The sequence below is a fragment of the Alternaria triticimaculans genome (assembly GCF_023758025.1).
Source record: "Alternaria triticimaculans strain BMP 0046 chromosome Unknown scaffold_42, whole genome shotgun sequence".
NCBI lineage: Eukaryota > Fungi > Ascomycota > Dothideomycetes > Pleosporales > Pleosporaceae > Alternaria > Alternaria triticimaculans.
In genome coordinates, this window is record NW_026055999.1 from 49,927 (window position 1) to 76,321 (window position 26,395).

The 26,395-nt window shown below is 52.8% G+C and overlaps 9 protein-coding genes across 9 annotated transcripts; 3 read left to right on the plus strand and 6 right to left on the minus strand.

Annotated features, from left to right (window-relative positions):
- Positions 1-443: 443 nt before the first annotated feature.
- On the minus strand, positions 444-2,041 carry J4E78_010917 (uncharacterized protein; the record flags this gene model as incomplete). Its single annotated transcript, XM_049371492.1, has 3 exons — positions 444-1,082; positions 1,130-1,747; positions 1,799-2,041. The coding sequence occupies 3 exons, from the start codon at positions 2,039-2,041 to the stop codon at positions 444-446; spliced, it is 1,500 nt and encodes a 499-aa protein (XP_049216785.1).
- A 1,407-nt stretch (positions 2,042-3,448) lies between these two features.
- J4E78_010918 (uncharacterized protein) lies at positions 3,449-4,640 on the plus strand (the record flags this gene model as incomplete). Its single annotated transcript, XM_049371493.1, has 2 exons — positions 3,449-3,708; positions 4,049-4,640. 2 exons carry the CDS (start codon positions 3,449-3,451, stop codon positions 4,638-4,640), a joined length of 852 nt encoding a protein of 283 aa, XP_049216786.1.
- Positions 4,641-5,497: 857 nt separating this feature from the next.
- On the plus strand, positions 5,498-6,371 carry J4E78_010919 (uncharacterized protein; the record flags this gene model as incomplete). Its single annotated transcript, XM_049371494.1, has 3 exons — positions 5,498-5,825; positions 5,887-6,200; positions 6,255-6,371. 3 exons carry the CDS (start codon positions 5,498-5,500, stop codon positions 6,369-6,371), a joined length of 759 nt encoding a protein of 252 aa, XP_049216787.1.
- A 2,587-nt stretch (positions 6,372-8,958) lies between these two features.
- J4E78_010920 (uncharacterized protein) lies at positions 8,959-10,471 on the minus strand (the record flags this gene model as incomplete). The annotated part of the gene is made up of 4 exons (XM_049371495.1): positions 8,959-8,987; positions 9,199-9,314; positions 9,446-9,974; positions 10,102-10,471. 4 exons carry the CDS (start codon positions 10,469-10,471, stop codon positions 8,959-8,961), a joined length of 1,044 nt encoding a protein of 347 aa, XP_049216788.1.
- Positions 10,472-11,392: 921 nt separating this feature from the next.
- Positions 11,393-13,184, minus strand: J4E78_010921 (uncharacterized protein; the record flags this gene model as incomplete). The annotated part of the gene is made up of 4 exons (XM_049371496.1): positions 11,393-11,573; positions 11,636-11,697; positions 11,818-11,854; positions 11,905-13,184. 4 exons carry the CDS (start codon positions 13,182-13,184, stop codon positions 11,393-11,395), a joined length of 1,560 nt encoding a protein of 519 aa, XP_049216789.1.
- A 1,974-nt stretch (positions 13,185-15,158) lies between these two features.
- J4E78_010922 (uncharacterized protein) lies at positions 15,159-17,370 on the plus strand (the record flags this gene model as incomplete). The annotated part of the gene is made up of 4 exons (XM_049371497.1): positions 15,159-15,250; positions 15,301-15,484; positions 15,537-15,976; positions 16,032-17,370. 4 exons carry the CDS (start codon positions 15,159-15,161, stop codon positions 17,368-17,370), a joined length of 2,055 nt encoding a protein of 684 aa, XP_049216790.1.
- A 224-nt stretch (positions 17,371-17,594) lies between these two features.
- Positions 17,595-18,545, minus strand: J4E78_010923 (uncharacterized protein; the record flags this gene model as incomplete). Its single annotated transcript, XM_049371498.1, has 2 exons — positions 17,595-18,471; positions 18,523-18,545. 2 exons carry the CDS (start codon positions 18,543-18,545, stop codon positions 17,595-17,597), a joined length of 900 nt encoding a protein of 299 aa, XP_049216791.1.
- A 778-nt stretch (positions 18,546-19,323) lies between these two features.
- On the minus strand, positions 19,324-21,412 carry J4E78_010924 (uncharacterized protein; the record flags this gene model as incomplete). The annotated part of the gene is made up of 4 exons (XM_049371499.1): positions 19,324-20,034; positions 20,208-20,465; positions 20,516-21,385; positions 21,407-21,412. The coding sequence occupies 4 exons, from the start codon at positions 21,410-21,412 to the stop codon at positions 19,324-19,326; spliced, it is 1,845 nt and encodes a 614-aa protein (XP_049216792.1).
- A 1,368-nt stretch (positions 21,413-22,780) lies between these two features.
- On the minus strand, positions 22,781-24,740 carry J4E78_010925 (uncharacterized protein; the record flags this gene model as incomplete). The annotated part of the gene is made up of 2 exons (XM_049371500.1): positions 22,781-24,562; positions 24,615-24,740. 2 exons carry the CDS (start codon positions 24,738-24,740, stop codon positions 22,781-22,783), a joined length of 1,908 nt encoding a protein of 635 aa, XP_049216793.1.
- Positions 24,741-26,395: the final 1,655 nt, after the last annotated feature.

Consider the following 26,395-nt stretch of genomic DNA (forward strand, 5'->3'; position numbering starts at 1 on the left):
CTTGGTGAATGAGCTCAAAGGATCATCATACTGTCAGGCATCAAACTACAGGTCTATATATCCACCAGTGTCCCTTAGTGTTCCACGTCGTAGATGTATCAGCCACCATGGGCGTCTAAGTCAGCCGTTATCGGTACGTAGCATACACTAAAATGCGATGTGTACATCGCTTGCGCAAGGGGAGGCTGCATAGTCATCTTCTATCATTCAAGCGATTGGTGTGGAAAGATTGCAGTGTGCGGATGTGGCGGGTTGAGCCCTCAGTAAGCATGTGAATAAGCGCGGATCGCAGGTTGACTACGCGCGGCTACTCGCATACGCATCACAAAGCAGTTCGAAGCGAGACACAAACGCAAGTCGCGAAGCGAATGAATGCATTATTGTATACAGAGAGCGAAGGCAGCCTACGTAGCTAAATATCCCCCCAGCCACACAGCTCAAACCTACAATGGCTGCCCATCCTCACCCAAAATCGGAGCAAAGAAGTTGAACTTGCCAAAAGGATCATACTCCTTCTTCAGCTTCCTCAGCTTCTCCAACCTCCACGGCTCATACCCATACAACTGCTCTGTCGTCTCGTCACCCCTCGCATAGTTGATGTAAGACTCATACGGCTTATTCGTCCCGTTAATCATCGTATCGCGAATCTGACCCGCGTAGTTCCACGCGAGCGCATCAAGACTAGCGTTCTTGTCGTAGGTCATGAATGGGGAAAATAGGAGCTGGCCATCGCGATCGGGGTATGCGGTGCTGTCGCTGGGGATTTCGCCGACGCGGTTGGTGGAGTAACTTTCGAGGAGGACGGCGGAGTTGCGGAATTCGGCTGGGAAGGTGGTCATGATGTCTATGACTTCGCGGAGGGATGGGGCGTCATATGTGTCTGCTGAGACGGGGACGAGGGAGCGCGTGTAGCCTTTGGTGCAGGAGGGGCCGTCGCTGTCGGCGCCGGTGAATCTGCTGACGCCGCCGAGGTCGGTTATGCCTGATTCGTTGTTGATGGGGGACATCGCGACGAAGGGGTCGGTGTATTGGGCTGGGACGGTATCGGCACCTTGGTAGATGACCCAGATGATGACGATGGGCTGGTGATGTTAGTGATTGGGCAGTACTAGAAGGGATATATACTCACGTTCACTGGGTCCACCTCGGGATCAAACGAGAAGACGATGTAGTGTTCCAAGCTCACAGACCTGTTAGCAGCCGTCATCCAGGTGTTCGCGACTGCTACAACGTCTTCCATCTTGTCGTGCGTGAAGAAGTAGCCGCTGACAGCCCATCCATCGACAACTGGCTCCTTGTCATAGATCTTGATCTCAGCCTGGGTTACCAGACCAAAGTTGTGACCAGCGCCACGTATCGCCCAGAACAGGTCTGGACTGCTCTCGTTGACGGTGATGGCGGTACCGTTGGCTAGGACCATACGCGCGGAAACGAGCTGATCGGATGCTAGGCCGTAACGTCCTTGGTTCCAGCCATGGCCTCCTCCGAGGATAGGGGAGACGTAGCCGACGCAGGCACAAGCCGTTGTCATTGTTTGCTTGTCATGGAGCCCTAGGAAGTCAATGACGTCGCCGTTAAGGATACCGCCCTGTATCAAAGCAGTGTCGCCATCGTCGACGATGAAGATGTCGTTCATACCCCGCATGAAGATTCCAACGGCGTTTGTGATGTTGTTTAGGTATGTTGTCGTCGCATGAGCGCCCGAGATGGCGTGGAAAGGCTTATCGTTGGCATTTGCATAGAGGATCTGGCTTAAGGTTAGCTAAAGAAAGGTTTACCATGGTAGGATTTTACTGACAGTCTCTTGAACATCTTCTTCCGTCGCAACCTTCACGATCATATCGTAGTGCGGAGTTTGCCCGGCGCCCCATCGTACAGTGGCATTGGCAAATTCTTCTGAGCCTGGCAAGTAAACTTCCGCAAGCTGACTTAACGAAGACTTGAAAAGCTTGAAAGATGTATCCGACATGTTCAAAGAAGCCTGAGCGGTAGCCACACAGGCCGCTAGGGCGGTCGCTGTTGAAAGAGTGTTGCGCAACATTGTTGTGATTCGATCCGATGAACAACAGATGAGGTACGGAATTCCATACTGTAGACTTTGATCTTATAGGACTTCAGATACTGGTAAATCGCCGTGAAAATGCGTGAATTGCGCGCCTCACCAACTTGTCGCCGTTGTTAGTTTAAGGAGCGCCCTTGGTCTTTCCCGCTTCTCCACCAATTCCAACATTGTGGAACAAAGGAAATGTAGTTCACTAGCATCCTTGTTACCGATACAATGGGTCAGGCGTGAGTCGAACGCAAAGGGTCAGTTCGATAGGGCAATCGTGAAAGCCATCACTCGTTCTGGGCAGGTACCGTGGTGAACTGATTGGTAGCCACGCGTGACGCTTACTGCGACATTTTCGGAAGATTCATTGAACTGCCAAGTTCGGCCGAAAAACAAATTGATAGAACAGAACGAATATAGAAGGTATTGCCTACCGATGTTGGAGGTTGCGCATCGGATAATAAGGCGCGCTAGGTCGAGACGCGCGTTAGAAGCAAGCGCGTACACATGCTGGACCAGGACAACGAAGTGACATGGAAGGGTCGAAGATGCCTATAAAATAACAGAGTCTGACCTACTCGGATCAAGGAACAAACATATACTTTGAGCATCGAAGCGCGACCGAATATACTAGATGAGTTCACGACGACGCATCGTAGGTGAGTTGTTCCGCGGTAAAGAAGTTGCTGACACGGTCCTTACTCCGTAGGGATCTGAAAGACGCGCCCCTTGGTGTACCTGGGGCGAGTCGTGGCTCAAGTGTCGCCGCGGAGAGCGAAGTATACGGCACAGGTCGAGAAAATCTGCGCATAGAGCAGGCCTCCAGGGCTGCTGGGGGTCCCTGAGAATGTCCCATAGACACGCGTCCTGATATGTCGTAAATCGCGCTTTCTTGATAGAGCTCAAGCGTGGCGTGAGGCCACAGGTCAGCGGGCGTTGATGGGGTGGTCTCGAGTGAATGAGATCAGGACGAGGGAAATGGTGCTAGGTGCGCCTGCCTTCCGATGAGGCAAACTGCGCAGCCCCACTTTGTGGTTGCGACATCCCAAACCACACCTGCACCAGGCCACTGCGACTTAGTTAACCGCATAGCACGAGCCGTGCAGCGCAAAAGAAACACTTGTTGCAGTCGGTTGTTCCCCCCAAAAGTCTCATACATCTGTGCAATGCCGACTGAGTATGATAGGTTGGCTGCGGAAGTAGGTGGCTTGTGAGCTAACGCTGTACGTGGCGTGGCGCCCCTCACCCGAAGGGGCGCGTGCATGAAGGGGCAGCGCAGCTGTTGTATCACCACTTCAGACAGTATATATTCCGCTACCCATCTTTAAGATTGCGTTATCCAGTTCGTTGTTCCCTTATTCCTCTTTCTTCAGCACGCTCGACAATCATCATCCCAACATGTCATCGCACCCATACATCGACGAGTTTCTGTTCGATCGAGATGTCTTGACGCCCAGCTTACATACCACTGATCAATTCGAAACCGAGTCTCACTCAGACATGCGACCTGAGGTGTTCGACGAATACTGGCTTACAGCGTCTTCGGAACCGTGTGACGAGACGGTAGATCATGGAGCGATATCAGGACACATCGCAACGACTACCAGTTTGCTTAACGACTGCCTAATGAATCTGGAAAACGATGAGAACTCTGCATCGTATGTCGTTCCGAGCCACGATTATCTTCTATTACAGACTGACAGATATGGATGGGGGCATGTCTCTCTGACTATTTCGGCCTTGAAATGCCCTTGCCCTCTTTCTTATGTTCCCTGCCTTGAGGGCTTCTTCATGTAACACTTTTAGTACTGTGACATCTTCACTGACATGTGCATACCTAGGTGAATAACTTGCCTTCTTATCTCCTTTGTTTTTATCCGTCTCGTTGCGAACCCCGCCTACGCTCGAGGCATCTCGCGTCTGGCATGCCCACCCCCCACCGTACTCTTGCCTGTGAGCCACCGAAGTCACGATCATGCCCCTATCTAGGTTTTACAGGTCACATTTCCGGTCGCATCAAACTGTCGCCTGGGGAGAAGATACCCTTGAAGACTCTGCTGTATGGCTCGGCGATGCCATTGCGGACGCCAACAACGGACCGAGACCAATCAGCAAACCCTTCGGCGGCTTAGAGTCGAAGAGAGATGCGCCTGACGGATACGCGCTCATCCCGAATGTTCAATATGGCCAGGAAATGGAAGAGAATTGGAACGTGGAGCCGGCTATGCCAGAGTACCCGGATCTGATTCGCAAGGCCACATACTCCGGGTCCAGGCACACTACGGTAGGTCGTGATGTAAGCCACCCGGAGTTCCGGAAGAGCATAACTCCTACTATTCACGTTGGCGACATCCCGTTTCGAGTCGAGATCAAGAGAGTGTACATCTGCACCCATACCGGCTGCGACAAGAAGTACTCACGCATGCCCGACCTCCGACGCCACTACCGAGGATCCCATCTGGACGACCGTCGATTCCTATGCCGCGCCCTGGGCTGCGAACGGGCGATTCATGGTTTTCCGCGAAGGGACAAGAGGGATGTGCATGAGAAGAAGATGCACATCGATATTGGGAACGGTGTCTTGTTGTGAAAGAAATGATGGAGGTAATGGGCTCAAGACAGGCCTGATTGGGAGGGAAGACGGTTCCGCTGCGAGAGGGGGATATCATGTATTAGCTGCGAACTCTTGCGTCATGTTGCACTGTCTGGGGCGCCACGTGGGAAACGCGCACGAGGAGGTTTCGGGTTACGGCGCAGTCTTGCCATGTCTTGTTTACTACGTGGCGTTCATGCTGTCTAAGCGATCCTGCAGAGCTCAAATCGAAAGCATTATCTACTTTTAGCGAGCCAATACATGCTAATCAGCTGGCTAACTTACCTGATTCCTGTCTGCGCGCTTCTCCTTCCGGCCGTGTGATCACCCGTTCGGTCTTCCTGCGTATCACCCATGTCCGTCTCCCGGCGCATCGGTGATTCACATGACTCGACCTACCTCTGCCTCCGACTGATACCAGCGCATCATCATTTTAAAGTTGTAGTCTGCCTCGCATTGATTGAGATCAGCTCGCGAACTACACTGATCGTGACTATTGGCAGTAGTCGCGAAATTAGCTTTCGGCAATGCGAACTTCCCCGGCGGTACTGCGGACACACCCTCATGGCCGCAGTCAGGCGGATACGGGCCGCCACGACACCATACTGATTGGGGAAATTCTTACAGCTTTACTTGCCCCGACGGAGTAACCCTTGCTGAAGAGCACATGGTTCAGGGATGCAGGGCAAAACTTTCGTGGCACAGTCCAGGTGTGCTCTGTTTGCGCGTACTCCTTATGCTGACCGCTGTGTTACCTTGCTCTCTTGCTCTGTCAAATTTCACCTACCTTTCTGTATTCATCCTTCTTGACCACGTCCGCGGAACCGAATTACCAACTCTCGCAAAAAGAAATCATGTCAAGAATTGCTTGTGCCTGGGCGGAGTTAGGCGAGGATGCTAACGATGCCTATCACTGGTACGAAACCACGCATATACCCGACGCCCTGGTGAAGATCAGGTCCACCGCCAGACATGCAGAGCAAGTGGAAGACAGCCCATTCCAGGAAGTACCTGGGATTGATGGCAGGTTCATGACCATTTACGACCTACCAAAACAACCAAGCGCGCAAGACCTGGATGCGCGGATATGCCCTGCGCTGGACAAACTTCCGAATGAGGCGAAGGTAGACACACGGTTCTACACAGAGCATAAGAACTGGTTTGGGGAAGAGTGGCGCGGAGGTATGTCGTCCTCAAGATCTCGATACAAGGATGCACCATGGAGGCTAACACCCTGCGTCAGATCCCCGCGATGTCCAGATGTGGGTCGTAGTTCTTTGGCAGCCCGCCCCGGAGGTTCACGACGAATTCGTAAAGTGGTTCGGAGAAGAGTTTACGCCCGGTATGCTCGAAAGTCCTGGCCTACTCCGCACACGCATCTTCAAGCTCGAGCACGCTTCGCTCATCCAGGACGAGGAGTACAAACAAGTGGACAATGCGTCAGTGTACCAGTACATGACGTTTTGGGAGTTCGATAGCGAGGAACTGCCATGGGAGATCTTGGTATATCTGGGGTCTTCAGAGAGGTGGAGACATTATGTGGAGGGCGGGCTTCTGGTACGTCGCGTGTCTCCAGTCAAATGGGAGTGTTGATAGCTAACAAAGTCGTAGTCATGGCAGGTCGGACAATTTCTGGTAAATAACATCTATCCCGACATCGAGGACGCGGACTCCCCGGCCGTCATGGGGGCGAAGATCATCGTAACCCTGGTCGCACAGGAGACGTGAACGCTGTCGACACCGAAACTGATGCTAAGTAGGAATATCAGGATTTGGACGACGATATCAGCCAACATAGCGGAAGTGATCTGTTGGACGGAGGAAATGAGGCAGTACCCGTAACGAACAGCGGATTTGATGACTTGATCGAGGACGTGGATTAATTGGATTGGCTAATATCTTGCCTTCGGTAAACGGCGTTTAATAATACCCCAATTGTTGTTTTCCATTCAGAGTTCCTGTCAGACACTTAGATTGACGGCTGGGCTGACCTTCATATGCCATACCACGCTGCTGTATCATTTCCGAATCATGTCGCCTTTCCGGGCGTATATGGTGGGGTACCCGGTGTGGCAGTTGATAGGTACTGATCGAATGGTGGACCGGCTTGAGAATGGACTAAGTCAGGTATACCTGAAGTGACTGGTTGTAGGGATTGTTCTGGAAGAAACCGTGGCATTGTTGCCCGCGTGGCGCCGTGTGTTGACAACACTGTTCTTGAAGGACTGATGAGAGCCGGTGCTCGCGATCTTGTAAGAACGTCATGTTCACCATGGATGAGCACAGTGTGTCCAAGGTCTAATGCAGGTGGGTTTCGAGACAGGCTGTATGCGTTCGCGTTTTACTAGATTTTGCCTAGCGAAGGATCGAGTACGAGCTGGGATGCGGACTCATGCACGTCTGGCGTAATATGATCGTCTGCCCGACCCGCTCGCAGCCGTCTCCGCGTTTCGACTTGAGAGCTTGCCCCGAAGACTAAGTCGGACGACTCCTGTGGCGTCAGTCCGGGTTGCCTGAAAGGGCTTCCAGGCGCCTCTGATACCCCAAATGCGTTCTGCTCTCCGTCCGGTGACTTATGTTCTTCAAATTTGGATGTATATTCTTCTGGATTGATGACAAGCTTGATGGTATTGTTCGCTGCGGCTGTTCGAAATTCTCTTGAAGGAAGTATCGGTGCTGAATCTAGGGATGGTCTGTTTGATCGATGCTCTGGGATCGGCAGCGCGCCTGAGCAATGATGGTCTCGGCGTCTTCGCACGCGTTCTTCGGCTTGCGAAGTCGGCTCACCAAAGCGGCCTGCTTCTTTTTGTCTGTGGATTCGTGAGCCTTCACGGGGATTGACATCGCGTGTCCTGCTGCGTGAGCCATTATGCGACTTGCAGAATATATGCTTCCCATTGTCCCCAAATCTGAGATGTCTGGGCACATCCCACACTTCGTCCGAGCTTGCACTCAAGAGTCTGGCTCGTGAGGGCAAAATCCTATTGCCTTCAGCACGACTATCAGAGCCTGCATCGTGAGCCTTGACAGCCAGCTTCTTAGCCTTCGGTCGCCTTTTCCCCGCGGCATCTGCTATCGGTGGAGATCGATGCGTCTCCTGTCTCGGGCTACGGCTCTTGGTGTAGCGCATAGTGCGCTGAATGCCAGCGAAACTCCGCCGCTCGTCGTCGTCGAGATCGACACCTTCCACATTCGTGTATAGCCTGACTTTGCGTCCGCCGTTGCCTGTACGCTCGCCGCTGACTCGGTAAACGCATGTTCGTCCCTTTCTTCCACTTTGGTGTTTCTTGCGCGCGCAGACGTATCGTGGAGCCGAAGTTTCGGCGTGATCGCTTGTCGTGACCTGAGGTGAGAGCAAAGATTTGACCAGCCCTCTTAATCCGCAACTCGGAAGCAAAATTTTGACCATTGCGATAGGCCGTAGGCCAGGGGTAACGATAGGGTTGATGGCGGGCCGATCGCCGTGAATGTGGTCTCGAATGTGTACACATCGCGTGCCACAGGTCCCGAGTTGGCGGTAGGGTCGCAGTTGCTTTGAAGCTCTTGGGTAGTGATTGTCGAATGGATCTATCTGAGCAATGGTGATAAGCATGAGACGCGACTGCCACTTCCAGCAAGTGAAGTCATATTCGTAGGTTCCTGTATACCGTTGTCATCTTCAGACGGTTTTTTCTTACCCGCCCATGCATCTTGAGAATTTGGTGTTGCTTCCGTCGCAATGAAGATTTATAACAGACTGCTAAGGTCGCGTTGCTACTGGAAAGCAGGTACCTCAGCTTCGTAGAGATCAAGGTGCCTGCCGTTGGTGAAGCAACTGCGTTGGAAGATGCCATTGTAAGATTTGTTAATGATGATCAAGTGAAGTCATGGTACGCATGAAACTGCCAGCGCCTCATCATATCCAGAGTTGTAATTCGGACTCCGGAGCGCATTAACGGCATTTTGGAGAGGTGTAGATGGCCTGCTAGTGGTATCTGTGGTGAGGTTGGGGTGAACAGGAGGGTGTCCTACGTCATCGAAATCGCGAACCCTAATGGGCCCCACTCACCGGATGACTAATTCAGTCTTAGCCTATTCCGGATGGCTTGTCCCTTCCGTGAGAACACTGTCAGCCGCAAACACTTTTCGTCGTCGGACGCGACTACGACTTCAACTACTCCGAGCAGATACTTGTTTTGTTTCCATGGATCTTGGCGATTAACTCCTCATGTTTGAGACACCTCAAGCACTTCCAAAGTTCCGTTAGTACCTGGGTAACGCGTGTCGCAACACCTGTGGATCAGGATACACATCGCACCGACCGTCGTATCACGTCTTAGGCACCATTGAACACAGCCTTCATCGCTGATATAACGTCAAAGATGGATCAAGCTGAATAGAGGCTGTGTTGCTATATAACAACGAAATACGAGCCGATTGCGACCATCGCCTTCAAGCTCTTCCATTGTAAGCCAATAGGTTTGGTGCGCCTGCTACATCTGTAAGGCGATTTGGCTAAGTTTAGGTTTGCGATGTCAGTGTACGTCTCACATGCAGTCGGTACAGAGTCACTTACAGTAGCCAATGACAAAACTCTTGCCCTCGCGGCCGGACCGATCGATTGCCCTTCGAGACCGCGCAGATACGACACCAGACCAGCCACGAAAGGTGCAGACGCCGAGGTACCACTCGCTGTCATCGTTGCCGTATTTGAGGTATGCCAAGTAGATATGATATCACCACCTGGAGCCCAGATGTCTACGGCCGACCCATAATTCGATGTGGAAGATCGAGCATCATTCGATTGAACGCTCCCTACGCACAGTGCATTGGCAGCACGAGCTGGCGAGACATTTGCGGCCGGCTGGTTTTCGTTTCCTGCAGCGACGACAGGCAATATACCTCGGTTCGCCAATGCGTTGACAGCGTTATCCATGGATGAGGAGGCTGGTCCACCGAGCGATAAGTTCACCACGGCTGAACCCAGGCGGCTCTTGGTGACGATATCGTTTGTTACCCAGTTCAAGCCGGCCAGCACACTGGAGCCAGCTGCGACGTTGTCATCGCCTATTACTTTGACCGCAATGAGGTTTGTCTTTTTGGCGACGCCGTAGGTTTTTGAACCAATTACACCAGCTACATGGGTGCCATGGCCGGTGACATCGGCATTATTGGTGTTGGCTGCGTTGTAGCCCCAGGAAGCACGGCCTTCGAACTCGTCATGGGTCGTTCGGATTCCACTGTCTAGTACATATGAGTAGGTATTCTTGCCAGCTGTATCATCGTATATATAACTGGTAGCCCCTCTGGTCCTGGAGGATACACTTGCAAGGCCCCATGGTGCGTTGGTCTCTACTCAGAGTTAGCGACACGCAACTCATATTAGAGAAAAACGAACAGGTCTGCAGAATACATCAAGTTGAAAGCATGTAAAACGGAACACCCAACGTCGATGACAGCTTTGAGTGGTTATACGTACGAGTTACGAGAGCCGTAGGATACATTAAGAAGTCTTTCTCGACGAGGAATACGTCATCCATCGCCTCCAATTCGGCAACAACGGCTGGATCGAAGGCCCCGGCATAGCCCTTGAAGTCTCCGAAGTTGTACTCCTGATCGATCCCTGCGTTCAGGTCGACGTCGTCTCGTCGTCCGAGATGGCGAGCTACTATACTGCGGACCTTCTCACGATGAGCGGTAAATGTTGCAACGTTCACGTCCGGCTTGAGCTGAACGATGTAACGTCCCGCGATCGAATCCTCTGTTGAGCGAGTTGGAAGAGGTGCCGCATGAGCAAGGAACGATGCGGCAGCTGCAGCAAGAGAAAGAGCACGGATAAAGAACCGCATCTTGAAAGACAGAAAGAGGGATAGTAATGCCTGGAAGATGAGATTGATGGAGATAATTTAGGACTTATCGCAACGCTTTCGCATACTTATAGCGACCCAGGATATCAAGCTCGACTTGCTCCATCGCACACCCTCGATCCAGCATACTACCGGCGGAAGAACCGAAAGCCCATATACCCCCCAAACATATCCAATAACGACCTCGTGAGAAGCAAGATGCCTGGCCCCAGGCGCTTGCGGATGTCGCCCGGCTGACGTGCGCAGAGACTATCCTCGTATGTACTCCACATAGTCCACTGAGAACTGATCCATCTGCCCGCTCCTGCCTCTTCTTCGCGCGATCCGATAGTTCATGCAGATGTCCTGCGATGCGATGCAGGGGCCGAATGCCCTGCGCTGCACGCGCGTGGCGAGGCAGACTGCGAATGTTTTGTTGTTACAGTCTTGCGAACTCCAGATCTTCGTCAAAACGCATCAACAGATTGCGATGCAAGACTAAAACAAAACCAACAGCAACAATGGGCATTGTCGTCGACTGTGACACGACAAGGGAGCCGCTTCAAATGCTTCGTGGTCCCGTCCCCGCCCGTAGTGGGGCAATGTCTTAACTGCGCCGCAGTCCATCACCGACTAGACTTAATCCCCGGAACTACTGTGCCTCATACACATTTTACTGCATGCAGTCCGAGACCGGGAAAGCTCCAGTAGTCTAGCGATACGACGTGGCGAAATGCTGCCGCCTGCGTCCACCTCTACCCGCCGGGTACCTCACTAATCACGGCTGCTCTTCGGGGAAGAGGTATAACTCATTGCATTATCATATACACCGGCTATTAAAACGATCCTACTATCCAGTAAAGTCAGGCTTGCTCGAGCCCGACACGCGTAGCCACTTTGGCCAAGCAACTCTCTTCTAGCAATCTACTCCTCCGGATCGCGACCTCCACGCTTCTTCATTTCCTCAAGATATTCCTCCTCGGTCTCCAGGTCAAATGGCAAGGGTCTGGTGATGGGGTGTATCGAAGCGCCGTGGTCTTCGAGTTGCTTGAGACGCTTCGCCGTGGCGGGCTTGGTGCGATTGACGCTGTACAGTTTGACGCGGCTACCACAACGTTAGCCTTCCGCTATCGAACATGCGAGATCAATCAGACGAGAGATACTTACTGGCATGAGGATGTTACGTGGAGATCCCAGTTCCATGCACTTCGCACGAAGGTAGGTTGCGTCTGCGAATAAAGTCAGCACATGTCGTCTGGTAGTCACAGCAAGACTTTGCCACGCCACATCGAGACAAGCACGATGTAAGATGTGTGGGGCCTTTGCAACGGGAGGCGAAGTTTGCTTACATTCAAAGCGTCATCCCAGCAACGCACGCAGAACTCACTGAGCAACGTTAGCATTTGCCGCAGAATTACCGACGACAATAGACTTACAGCCATCCCTCAGCATCGACTGGAATATCGACCCACCACGTGCGCCAGGCATGGTAGTATTTCTTGCTCAAGTTCTCGTATGGCACCTCGTACCAAACACCGCCACCATCGTTGCTGACTTCAACTCGTTCCGGCCAGCCACTTCCACTATACGCCCAGCCAGTCATGCGGATCTTCCCATCGTGTACAATGACGTCTTTGTCGACAGGCGTCATGATGGCACTCGCAACAGGCATCGTCTGGATACTGAATCCGTTGCTGTATGTGACGTTTTGCTTGCCATTCTGCGGAGTATAGTAGAGATACTCCTTCATCTGAACGGGAGCCAGAGACGGCTGGTCGATAACGTTGATGCGAGTGAGCCATTTGCAGCTTCTGGCGCCGATGTAGCCCATTACGACGGTACGGAGCGGGAAGCCATGGATTGCTGGTAGTGGCTCTCCGTTCATCTCCCACGCCAGCATGACCTCGTTGATCTTGACCTTGCGAGTTGGTACTGATACAGCGTAATTGTATACGTGACCCTTCTTGAAGTAGGTGTCGGCGCCAAAGAACTCGACGTGCTTTCCTTCCGGCTTCAGTCCGCAGTACTTGAGCACCTTCTTGAGACTGACGCCAACGTAACGGGCCGTACCGATGGCGCCTTCTCCCCACGGCGCGTTGATGAGTTCGTCTCCGTCTCCAGGGTAGTCGTGGATCTGCTCAATACGGCGCGTACCACTGCACTGCAGGGTGACACAGGTCTCCATACGCGGGAAGATGCTCTCATCCTGTAGCTCCTTCAACGTGATCTTCTTCGGCTTGTCGACGAGACCCTCGACTTCGAAGAAGTACTTCTCCGGGTCGATCTCAGGTATGCCACCGTGATTTCTCACAAAGTGGTCTTTGTTGTTGGTGATCTCCGTTTCGACCAGGCGCTTCCGCTCCGGCTCTCCGTTGTATGGGAATTGCAGTACATGGACCATGTCCTCGCTCTTCTCTTTCTTGACGTGTTCCCAAGAGTCGGCCGGCATATCCTTTAGCGTCTTGCCCATCGCGTAGTGGTAGTGTTTCCATCGTACACCCTCAAGCACCGGGTTGGTATCGGGGAGCGGTTTCAGCTGGAATTCGGGAGGTACGGGGAAGTCATATTTCGCCAGGATTTCCGCCGCCTGCTTCTTCTTTTCTGGGTATCGCTCCCACTCGATGTATCCTTTCCATCCTTCTCGCTCTTCTGGGAAATTCGGCTCTTCGGCTGTCAAGAGCTCGAAAGGCTTTGCGTTGGGTTCAGCAGGCGCCATGGTTGGAGTGTGGAGTTGGAGAAGTCTGATCTAGCATGAGGCTCGGGATGCATCCCCTTACAAATGCGCGCGACTGTCGCATTGTGGAGTGGACGCGCCAGCCCATGTGCGTTATGTCATGACCTCAAGGTGACTGATACTTAATCATGGGCTATACTGATCTGCCATAACGTGTACTGCAGGCAACCCCTGTACATCGTCGTGCCAGCACGTGGTCTACCTGTATCCACGAATGAAAATGCCGCAAGCTCCGCAAAAGCGTTAGGAAAAGATACACCACTGCGTCATCATGATGAACGTTGAAGAGCTGCCACACATCCTGGAATGGTACAACGCGCCTAGAACCAATAATCATTAAGTCCGAAATCCGAGCATGGGCAGGGTAAATGCCGGAGAAAAGATGGAAACGGTGCGACCCGCATACGATTGATGAGTAAGGATGCTAAAGTCTTGAGAATGCTTCTTATTAGTAGTCATTGCTTACAGACATGCTTGGCGTAGTACTTGTGAACCAGACCAGTTCTAGTCGGTGATGTAGAGCTGATTACATGCAGGCCGCATACGAGAAGTTCAACGAGGCTCGCTTGTGTCGCCGACGATTTTCGGGAGGGCCAGCGCGAATTTTCATCCTGATCCCAGGGGTCAGGCATACTGCAGACAAAACCGGAAAGCAGCGCGATGACTATCGTTGTTGCAGAGCAAGGGATGGCCAGAGTTGGCATGCACGCATGGAAATGCGCGGCAGTTGCTTCACAGGTTCTGCACGTGTCGCCTCGGCAAGTTGCATGGCGTGCTAACCCGAACTGGCCTGGCCTGCTTCTGCCCGCCGTCATCTCACCGCAGAACACCACGATCTCAGCATCTAAACATCCGTCAGTCTCCGCACGCCTGCATTCGACATGGCTAATCAGCAAAGAAGCCGCAACAACATCACTCGAAATTCCGGCGTAGATCACCAAGACATTACTCAGCTTTCGCAATGGCGGGCGCGGTGCTAGTAGCGCAATGGAGTGCACCCCCTATAGAATTGCTGCTACCTCAGCTGTAGGCATTACGCCGCCTCATTCCAACCAAGGATAGGCTTCAGACCCGTCTGTACCAATGCGCATCACGAATTAGGTCAAAGCCAAGCACCTGCATGCCAGAGGAGCAGACTATCTATTGCTCCTTCTCACGCGCTCCACGTCCTTTCTATCTGATCGAAGAAATCTCATCGAATAGCATCGCAGTTCACGCCCCTTCCGAGGAAGGATCAAACATCGAACGAACGCAATTCGATATGCCATCGGAAGATGAGGACTTTCCCCACGTGGCGGCGCCATCAAGGGCCGCCCTTGCAAAGCAAACACGGCCCGCGTCCTTCGGTTCCAGAGTTCGATATCATTGACTGGCCCACATGCAACCTCTAGGAAAGCGCGCGATATGGAGTAGCATCAAATACATTTAGACGGATGTCGAACGAACACCATAGCCAGGGCTATGGGCTCGTACTGCTGGAATGTGTTCAGTCCCACCTGTACGAGTAAGAGCTATGAAACACGAGATCAAGGGATCGCCCAATACAGTGAAGGAGCCGTATCAGCTAAACTCTAGATGGAGATTCTCAACTCGCATATGGCGAACGGAAGGACCATGTATGCATATCTCCGTGAGGACATCTTGACGATCTGGCCAATCGCAATTTTTGATCTGGACTCCTACGCCGCATAAATGCAGATATGGTTCATACTGGGTAAGAATACGGCGACATATGGCTTGGAGGATGGCAAGCGCGGGTTGCGTGGCTGCCCAGAGAGACTATGAGAGGCACACCATCATCGATGGGGGAAGCCCAGTTCACCCGGCAATAGTCTGCTACATCTCGGCTTGCTCAACACGTCTAAATGGTCATATTCGTCGGTCACCCTCAACCCTAGTCTTCGCCTCTCATCTTCACGTTTTGTTGTTTATACCTTTGGAGTAACAATGGTCAATATGGTAGCAAATGCCCAGAGCGCGCTGTTGCAGAAAGCAAGAGACTCCGCCTCTTTCGACACGTTTCAGCTGACGTGCATACTCTGGGGAAGGTAAGTACAATCTGTGAGCCTATGTAACATCGGTGCTAATCCATCTGCAGTGAGAACGTTGTCAAGGAGCGACGCGCCGCCTTTAATAGAGTTGAGAAAGCAATCGGCACTGACGACAATGCAAAGCTCCCTCGATGCTACTCAGAGACCTCACGCGAGGATCTATTCGAACAGGGTCTTGAGATGGGAAAGGCGTGTCTCGATGACATGCTCAAGCACGACCATGAGCACTTTGTGTGGATCACGCCGCGATACAACCTCATGAACGCCAGGTATGTTGAGGTAGTCAGGAGAATCTTCTACAACTGACAAACTGACTTCCAACGGCCCCTTCGGCCACAAAGCTATCCTCTTCGAGCCCGGCATGGAGCACAACGGTACTGAGGAACAAAAGGCAAAGTGGCTTCCGCTTGCGCGATCCGGAAAGATACTTGGTACATACGCACAAACCGAACTTGGTCATGGTTCATTCGTGCGAGGTATCGAAACGACGGCCACCTTCGATCCCGATCGCGATGAATTCGTCGTTCACTCTCCAACAATCTCATCGACAAAGTTCTGGCCTGCGGGGCTAGGCTTCTCGACCACACATGGCACAGTCATGGCGAGACTCATTGTTGGTGACCAGGACCATGGCCCACATATATTTCTCGTACAACTCCGATCAATCGAAGACGGCACCCCAATGCCAGGTGTGAAGATGGGCGACGTTGGCTTGAAGCTTGGGTAAGTCAGGAGATCGCAGAAGACGTCGTGAGTTCAGTCACTCACCAAGACCCAGCTATAACGAAGCAGACAATGGCTTCGCCTCCTTCGACAACGTTCGCATCTCTCGATCGCAGATGCTCATGGCACATAGCCAGCTCACATCCGATGGCACATTCACCAAAGACCCCCTCCGCGCTAAGCTCTCGTACTCTGTCATGCTGCTCGTCCGCGGCAGGATGCCCAGTGTCTTTACCGTTCAGCTAGCCCAAGCTTTGACGATTGCGACACGATACTCTGTTGTACGACAACAAGGCCTCGGCCCTGCTGACGCCTTCGCCACCGAAGGAAGCATCTTGCACTACAAGCATCAGCACTTCCGTCTTCTGAGCTTGATTGCCAAGACGTACGCCATGTTCTTCGGATCTCGCGTCTGCGACGAACAGTACAACAAACTACGGGAGATGCAGAGCAAGAACGATCATTCTCTTCTGCCGGCTGTTCACGCATTGACTGCTGGGATGAAGGCGTATGTCACTTCTGAGGCCGCTGATGGCGCTGAAGACGCACGTAAGCTGTGTGGCGGTCATGGCTACATGTCTATCTCAGGCCTGCCAGACATCGTCGGTGCCTTGGTCGGCGGCGCGACGTTCGAGGGAGAGAACTACGTTCTGTGGCAGCAACTCGGGCGACATCTCCTCAAGCAACTCGACCGCCTACAAGATGGCGAGCCAATCGAGCCCCACGTACAATACCTGACCGATGTCGAAGACCCCAACCTTCCATGCTGCGCATCCGCAACGCAGTTTCTCGACCCCAAAGTACAACTCGCTATCTATCGCGACCGTGCACATCGTATGGTGGTAAAGGCGCATTCGGCAATCCGCGCATCAAGCAAGTTGCCAGCAGATGCGTGGAACGAGCACATGATGCTGCTCATCTCCGCATCGCGGGCCCACATCGAGTACTTCATCCTGAAGTCATTCACCGACTTCATCTCAAGCCTGTCTGACTCTACGTGCAACTACCTCCGCATCGTCTTAAACCGTATGCGCTCCCTCTACGCCCTATCAACGATCATAAACCCACGTGCCGTCGACGCAGTATCTTTCATCGAGACAGCTGACGATCGTTCTCCTTACTTCACTTCGGGACAGCTCGACACTATCCGGCATCTTGTCAACGGCTTGCTCGATCAGCTACTGCCCGAAGCAGTAGCCCTGACGGATGCGTGGGACTTCTCCGATGCTAGTCTCTGCAGTGCGCTGGGTATGTACGACGGCAATGTATACGAGAACATTATGCGGTGGGTTGAGCAGTTGCCTATCAATCAGAAGGCGTGGCAGAATGCTGGGGTACAGCAGGGGTGGAAGAAGTGGGTTGATCCGATCCTGAAAAGGGAGGCGAAGTTGTAGAATGACGGGGCCTGGATGTGTACTTCACATCGTCGGGATAGTATACATGTGATGAGGACAGTGGTATTGGATGCTGTGAATTGGATTGTTTTGTATTTGCAAGACAGCTACTGCAATACTTTTGTGTGCTCGTATATAGTACAATGCAATAACCCTAGCGAGCTTGGTACCAATGTAGACTGGTAGACCTCCGCTCATATGTGACGCGATCTCTTCTGTTCAGCTTATAACTGTAGAACAGGCAAATCTTTGTCTGAGAGCACTTTGGTCAACTGACTGATCCAACTCTGAGCGTTCAGCTTTTCAACCTTGACGTCGAACACATTATAGCCTTTCACGTTGACCATAACTCTCTTTCCTCCTTTCACGAGCTCCTCCAGGACAGGAAACACGATGCGAAGCTTCTTCACAAGCTCTACTACTTGCTGCCTTCCCAGCGTCTTGGTGGGCGAGTATGTACATTGGAGTTGTAGAACCACCCGCACATTTGCTCCCAGTGACGTCAGTTTCCGGAGGTTAGCCTTGAGTTGGTCAACTTTATCATGCACGTTCCCCGTGTAGTCGAGGCGGATATAGATATGCTTGACGTGCTGGTACACATTGATGTCCAGGCCCCAACCGTCGTCTTCGAGGAAGTCCAAGGCTTCGGAAGCAAGCTTGGGGTCACTACCACGCCCTAAGAGAAAGCCGAGAACGACGAAGGTAGATCGCTCGTACCACAATTCGCCGATTTCCTTCATGGTGTCGGATAAAAGGTATCCTCCCATGAAGACATGATCGCAACTGGACTTTCGGAGGAACTGAAGCCACTGACGATCGTGGGCGAAATGCCACAGGCTGTAAGTCTCCCGCGGGAGTAGATAAGCGTACACCATATCTCGTAGTTCCCGTGGTAGTTTGCTCTGCATCATCTCGGACAGTGTCATGCATTCTGGCTTTGCGTGGGTTGCTATGTACTTGTTGAGTTCGTCGTCGAGCTTCTGTGCTGCTTTACCGATTCGCCATGATTCCAGTTGTCTGGTGCGGGTATCTTCGTTGGGGCTATTGCGGCGTTTGAGTAGAGTGGAAACGTGGCGCGTCAGTGCCACTTTTCGCAAAGAGCTATTCAATCAGTCAGTAGGATGCCTGGCAGGCGCGATTATGTTCACTTACCGGTGGACGAAATCCCTATCCATGGTTAAGCTTGACGGGCTGCACCGCAAAGGTTCCAAAGGTGTCGCAATGTACGTAAGTGGGAGAGTCTCAGTACGACTGAGAAAATGGAAAGCGTGACACTAGCTCTCGTTTGTTATTGTTTCGATCTCTCCAGGCAACAGCACTGGCACGTGATAGACCGGGTAGGCGCACTGAAAACGTTCCACAACAAGCTAGCATCTCTGCTTGTAACATTCATGAGCCTTGCATGTATCTTTCCCAAAGAAACTTCTCACAGACATCCCCAGTCGTCATCCCTTTGAGCAGCCGCTCAAATTCCTTCCTGCGCCACCGATCCAGTGCTTCTTCTCTCGACTTCAATACAGGATGCCCCTAGTCCTAGTCGTCAACGCGTTGAAGAAGCTCATCAATTTGCACGTGGGAGCAGAAGATGAACACTGCACGCCATGGCTTTTATGTTCTTGGGAGACTATCGCGCCTTGATATTCCTCAGATGTCTCTTCTACAGTACACCTAAGAGCTGCTCGTTGTCTTTTGACGGGCGTGTTGTCAGAGCATATTACCCTCATATGCAGCGACTGTAATCTTTGCTTTCCGGTCACCAATCGATAAAGATGATGTATGCAGCTAATGTCAATGAGATATGAGCGACAGGCAAGATGAAGAAAGTAAATTAACCCTAAACGCCGTCTCCTAGCCCGTACAAGGGCAATGGGTATCTATGCAGGCCGTTGGTACACAGAGTAAAATACATTCGAAACCATAAGAACGCCACTTCCCCCCCTTAATTCTTGTGCACTACAGCCACAATACGCCACGGATTTCAGCGCTCGAAGACTGGTAAGGAAACAGCTCCGCGACATTCTTTGGAGCATCTTTCCCATCCAGGCAATCCTCCACCACACGCACAATGCCCTCAAATTCAGACAAGACGCGTTTCGCATATGGCTGAATAACGGCCAAGTCATGTAGCATGCCCTTAGCGCGGTGGAAGGCCTCGATGTGGGCCTCGGTGTGGGGATGTACCCTTCCAGCAGAGTTGCGGACGAGAAGAGAGCAAAATACCAGAAGTGCATTCGACAAGGACGTTATCATGCGATGCCGGAGGCTGAATGGCTGACGAACTTCCCGTGTAAAGAATGTCGAATTGGTGAGGCTGAAGCCGGCAAGTTGGCTGAGGTGTTCAGCGTGATTGTCGTCGTATTGCAGGGAGATTATGACGGAACGTAGCCCCCAAAGAACGAAGTCTGTCTTCTTCTGTTTGATGAACATCGTCAGTGGTACATCTCCCTCATCATCCCGCAGGGCGTATGATGGCATCCCCAGTAATGGTAAGTCGTGATCGAGGTAGTGGGAGATCTGCCGATCAATGATATCCTGGGTTGTGCTATCCAGACTGCGACCGTCGACAGCATTGCTGGCATAACGCGCCCAGAGTATGACATAGTGGATGTAGTGATCGATGAAAGGCCTGGGGTCATCATTATCCTCGGCTTTGTAGAGGTTTGCCTATAGAACGTGAGCGTGAGGTAGCAGGAGGAGGAGGACACGTTGATCTAGGAAGAAACTGAACACCCTGGAGGCGACATCGACGTCAAGACACCCACTTTGCATGTTCATCTTGATGTAGTCTCCAGACCTGTTCAGCGGGAGGAAGGATAGGAGTCGTGTACTTTACTTACCCTTTGTGAGAGGTCTACAGGTGCTTCGACTTGAATGTCGGTTTCGTGGATCCTGTATGGTCTTCCACACGTCAATGAGATAAATCGGTCTTGGACGAATATATTCCAGAAGGTGCAGATGCGCTCATATGCTTGAACCGTCGTGATGTTTGTCCACGTGGATTGCTGATGTAAGGAGGACTGGAAAGCGAGTGTTGCAGCGGCGCCGATGGTGTTGTAAGCTGGGCCGGGCATGTCTGCGTATTGGTAGTAGATAGCCTACAACTATTAGTCTATGCGCATCTATTTTGGAGCCTTTGGACACGTACTTGGAAAAAGACACACTGTAGCAGCGTCAAATCGCCGCAACCGCTTAGTAGCGACCTCTTGTCGACGAGCTCGTCAGCCATTTCAAGCCAGCGCCAGCCCTTAGGCTTGCCAGTGTCGATGGGTGCGACATTGAGGAGTACGTCGCAGCATGCGAAGATGGTGTAGTTCAGCGCGAGAAACTCGCTATCTTCTGATGGTATGGTGGTGCTTGCTAGCATGTGTTGGCTGCGGTTGCGGAACTCGGGTTCATCTATGCACGGATGAGACAGGTGAATGTCGGTGAAGAAGGAGGCTAGGTACTGTTGGTAATCGGCGGGACTAGGAAAGGGTAGCTTCCTGTTGCCGACTTGTACGAGATGCGATGGCTCGCCGTTGATGGGGGAGCCAGCGCCTGGGTCGACGGGGTTGGCTGGCTCTAGGGAATTCTCTGAAAAGAGCGAAGGCTGCCCCATGAAGGCGAGAGCTGGGTTGATGGGATCCAGCGGCGGGACAGATAACGCGACTTCACCCCTAAAGGCATCACTGCCATTCTCTTCGCGCTCGACACTGCCCATTGGCGTCATGGTCAGGCCTCGGTCGCGCATGAGGGCTTCCATCATGGCCTCAATTCGGGCCATGCGCGCTTCCATGGTCATGCCGCGTGTGCTGGCATCGCTCGCCCTCCGCTCGGTACCGTTCTCCGACGGCATTAAGCTCCTTCGTGGTATGTTATGGCCGTTGCCGTTGCCGCTGGTGGTCGAGGCTTGTGTGTGGAGGGCGGGCGTGGGTCGACTGAGGTTCTGCAGGGCTTCGGCGGCCGTCTGGTCTTCAGAGAAGAAGCATCGCTTGCCGTTGTCCATGCACCGTTGGCATGGGTTTTCGCCGGAACACTGTTGACGTCAGTTGTTGACTCTCATGGTTGTTGCTGGGATAGTTCGTAGATGCGGAAGCGACGCTGTCGCATGAGGAAGTCGCGATGCAGTCGCGAGGGAAGTGGCCGAGACAGCCAATGTACAAAAGAGCGTACATACCTTGAGCTTGGATCGCCTGCATGATACACCTGCACAATCTGTCAGCCGGCTGATGGCATAACCTCGTCGTCCTGTCGCGCGAGCTGCGTCGAACCACTACGGAACCATCGGAATGCCGCATAGGAAGCTCCAAAGAAGCCAAACTAGAGCGAGTGTCGCGACTTACATGCTTTGGGCGCGTACTTTTGGCGGACCTTTTTGCGCTTGGGCGACGACGACCTCCTCTCGACGTCCATGTGCTCCATAGGCGAAGGGTGGCTGTTCATGGCGCGATGGAGTTGTTGGAAGAAGGATGGCGCTCCCTCAAGCTACTTCGGAACGCGACCGGGATCCGGGCCTTTAGCGCGTCTCCAGCTTCCGTCTCGGTGCAGCCAACCGCATGACTTTCATTCCTCCATCCATCACAGACGTCGTCAAAGAGATTTGTATCGAAGCAATGAGTTGCAAGCTACACGAAGTAATCTTGCTCAATTGGAAGTTTCGCAGAATGCCATTTCGAAGTGAAAGGTCCGGTAGGGACGCGCCCAGCTTCTGACATGTGATCGCACCATCCTGAGGCCTGTTTCTATTGCGCATGTCTACCTCCATGCTCACAAAACCAATCAGCATTGGTCAAAGTTCACTTTCTTCCAGTCAAATATCTCGGTACCCAGACTACCTTCGATACCAGCTCGCGATTGAGGAATCATCTGAACTTGAGTGATATTGACTATTATTGCTATGGAATCTGGAATGGCAGCGAGCTGAGATGTCCTCATGGCTTTGCAACCTCACAACTGACAGTGGCGTCGTCCTCTGCGTCGCTCGTAGCCGTAGTTGACGTATGAATTGTCAACCTCTGGACCGCGGTAGGTCTCGAAGGATTGAAAACAATGTGATCGAGAAAAAGAACCATCAAAAAGACAAGAAAGGCAAAACTCGCTTGCGCGCTGAAAATGCATGACTGGATATCTCCGATACCCGCGTGAGAGAAAAGAAGATGTGGTAGTCGTGGCTCCGTAAGCCATAGTGTCGTGAAGTCATGGATTCGTGAGGAAGAGCACTTCTGGCCCTTCTCGCCATCGTTCCGGGTGTCTCATGATAGCAATAGAGATCAGAGTCAAGCTCAGGAAAGGCGTCCAGCGAAGAGACTATTTTCTTCATCTCTCGCTCCCACCATCCAAACCTGATGAGATCCTTGTGCTCCTTGACGGTTGAGCGGGTGGTCTCCATCTTACGGTCTTGAGCCTCAATGGCCTCTCTTCAAATCCCCATTCACCCATGCACCACCCAAACCTTCAACGCCAGCCCACAAAGCTTCCTAAGCGCCTTCGTCTCCTTAACCTCCTTATACCTCTTCGCCAGCCCATCAATCTTCCTCACACACTCCTCAATCTGCGCGCGATAATACGACGCATCCATCGTCCCCAGCACCTTATCCTCACCACCCGCAGCATCAACAAGGCCCTTGATGCACTCGGTGACAGCGCGGCGGTGACTGTTCTTGGGCTCGGCGTGCCGGAACATGTCGTCCATTTCGGCTTGGAGGACCATGTTGTCGGTGCTGATGTACTGGAGGACCGAGGTGCGGGCGGCGCTGTCGCCGGGCTCGATGGTGATGGATGGGATTTGGGGGTTGGTGGCTTTGGAGGCGGCGTTTGAGGCGGTTGCGGCGTAGAGCTTGGATAGGCCGCTTCCGGGTGGTGCGGAGGTGGTGGTGGTGGTGTTGTTGGGAATGGAGGATTGGGGGGCGTCGGGGTCGAGGCCGGAGGTGGAGGCGCGGCCACGGAAGGACCATCCTCCTGCGGGGGGTGGGACTGCGCCAGGGAGGGAAGAGGCGGTCTGAGATGTAGTGTTTGCCATTGTGTTGGCGTTTGTAGAGCTGGAGCTCTGATAGAGGTCGCCGAACGGCTGCGGCTTGGGCGCAAGAGGATCAACGAATATCGTCGGGTTGTTAAGACGTCGAAGGATCTCCTCAATACACTGAGCCATGCGCATAGTCTGTAGATCCAGATTGTTGGACCTGCCCAGAAGGAAGTCATAGAGCGCCTGTAGACGAGCCATGGGCCAGGCTTCCTTGAGCTTCTGGGCGCCATCCGGATCCAGGGGGATATCAGCGTCAAACTCTTCAAGCACACGCTTGACGGGTTCAAAGACTTGGTGAATTAGGACTTGCACGACCCTGGCCACCTCCCACTGTTCTCCGGTTTGGAGCAGATGTTCCAGTCGGTCGATGCCTTCGAGCATGTGGCCGGTATGCCATGCTAGCACGTTGATGCGGCCCTTGTAGACGTCCTTGTAGTGACCAAGGAGAATCTGTGTTTTGAGTCGAGTGACCTCTTCTTCGCGAGCCAGGCGAATCTGCTCGTCGTGCTGGCGCTGTACGTCCACCTTGTGAGCCTCGAACTGGCTGAGAAGGCTGATCGTGGCCATGCGCTGGTTGTGCTCGGCGATCACAGGCTCCATGGGGTTGTGACCGGAAGGAAGGATGGGCTCTTTCATCTTTTCCTCACCGAGAACGTTGGTCAGCTTCTCACGCACATACGCCCTACGCTCCTCGGAGGTCTGGTTCTCGTAGAACTCGGCGGGATGTTGTAAGTTGCTGAAAGCTTTTGGCGGCGGGAGTGCTGGCTGCGACGTCCACCGGGGACGCTTGTCCTTGATACCGGTTGTGCGTTCCATTGAGGTCCGCTTGTACGGAACATGACGCTTTTGTTGTTGACGTCGCTTGCGCTCCGCCAACTCCCTTCGCTCGTTCTCTCGGAGACGCATTTCGCGCTCGCGGTACTCTTCTGCGGACTTCTGCTTCATGGCCATGTCGTACCATTTAGGATCTAGTTCACGGGGATGGGGTTCTCGCTTGGGCTTCGCAATGCGACCTGTGGCGACGGTGTGGTAGGTCTGCTGCTTCTTCGGGGTGTCAGTCGGGTTGTGTTTAGTCTTAACAGCAGGTTTTCTGACCTTGACCCGCGGCAGGAGTTTTGTACGCGTGGAGCCGTCGCGGACGTTGTTGAGTCCTTCTGCAACGATATAGGGGGTTGCCCTTAGGAAAGGAAGCTATGTCCATGGTTAGTCGTAGTCTGGACGCCATCCGATGGGATATACAAACCTTGAATACGCGAGCATGGGTTTCGAGCTTCAGGTATACCTCTTCGTACTGGATCTGCGCCTTTTCTCTAATGACGCCTACCAGGTAGCTTGCGCCGTTCCGGATGGTCTCGCGGATGGAAGCCATGGCGGCGAAGTTGGTGGGGGTAGATGAGCTGAGTGAAGTGTAGGTGGAAGTGATTGGGAAAAAGCTGTTAGACGATTGGGTGACTGCTACGCTGTCTAGATCGTGGAGATGTCGATCAAAATGTGAAGTCAATGTACAGCAGAGGCAGTTCGTACTGAAGAGAGTTGATACCGAGGAGAGAAACTTTGGTTAGAGTATTGGAAGGCAGCCAGGTCGGTATACGCTAATGAAATCGCGCTTAACCGATGTAGGGTTCTTGGCGTCGTTGACGGAAGTGAATACTAGTGAATGGGGGAGTTATGACGAAATGATTGGTGAATACATCTGCGAAACGCCAGTCACCGCGGCGAGAAGGACCATTCACGTCAGGCAGGCAGGAAAAATGGAGGAGGAGAGGGTTAAGAAGGCTGGGGAACGGGTCTTGTGATTCGCAATTGACGTTATTGCACGCGAGCATTCACTGTGGCGGGATTGCCACCTTGTGACAGTCCTACTGGCAAAGAAAGATTGGGCGGACTACAATGCCCCGCCATCGTGAAATCGGAGTGAGTAGGAGTGTTGGTAGACAGTGCATGCTGAGTTGGTGTTCGAGACAGTGTGGAGTGACACCGAGGTCGTCTCCACAAGGGCATTTTACACCACACTCATGGAGGTGCAGTGACATGTCGACCCTGAGACGCCTGGATTCAACGACTACGCACCCTACGGTAGAAAATAGAAATGAACATGAGAGCATGCCGAGTGAGGGTCATGTAGGAACGAAGCAAAGGCCAATATGCGAAGATGGGATGGTGAAGGGGATGAAGAGAGGTGTGGGCACTTGAAAAGGAGTGGAAGACATTAAAAACCTTGGGTTAAGTTGAGGATGGTTGTAGAAAAGGATAGGGCTGAGTTGTTCGATACAGCAAACGTCGAGGCAAGGACGTCGGGAACTGCACTTGCCGTTTGTGTCGAAGCGGAAGCCGCCATTGACTTTCCGCCACGTTTCTACAACGCGTACTGCCCTCTTACCTCCATCTCATTGCATCCCCCTCAACAGCCTCGAAAGACGAGGTGAATATGGTATATCTCAACACCAGAAGGACGGAGGCAGAGGGAAGAGAGATTCCAGACGACGACCCCTTGCTCACCTGCCGCGCGTCTTCAAGTCAACGGATATGGAAGCCGCGGCACTCAAGCTGTTCGAGACGCCCAGGGGCCTCTAAAACAACACACTGAGGTGAAGATGCAGCCATGAAGGATGCAGAAGAAGCCAGACCAATGCAGGTGGGGACCCCAAAATGAAAATAGTGCCCACGACTCAGGCACCAGAAGTCTCGACCGAACCCTACTCCATGGGCCGTCAGGCGTCCGGCGTTTGCATCGTATTGCGGTACGGATCGATCGCACGTCCAGTCCTTCGTACTCGGTGTTGCACGTCAAGTGTGGCGTTCACTGACTGAAGAAAGCCAGTCATCTGAGGCTGACAGGATAGCGCTGCTTACATACCTAGGTACATCGCGACGCGCTTTGAATAGTAATCCAACCCAACACCCACAGAACCCCCGATAACAATCCCCCCTTTTGACGCCTCGATGACGGGACGCGCAAGCCCCAAGGATTTGGGCGAGATTTGTTCCTGCAGACAGGCGGCTTGATGTGGCTTCTGTGGCACA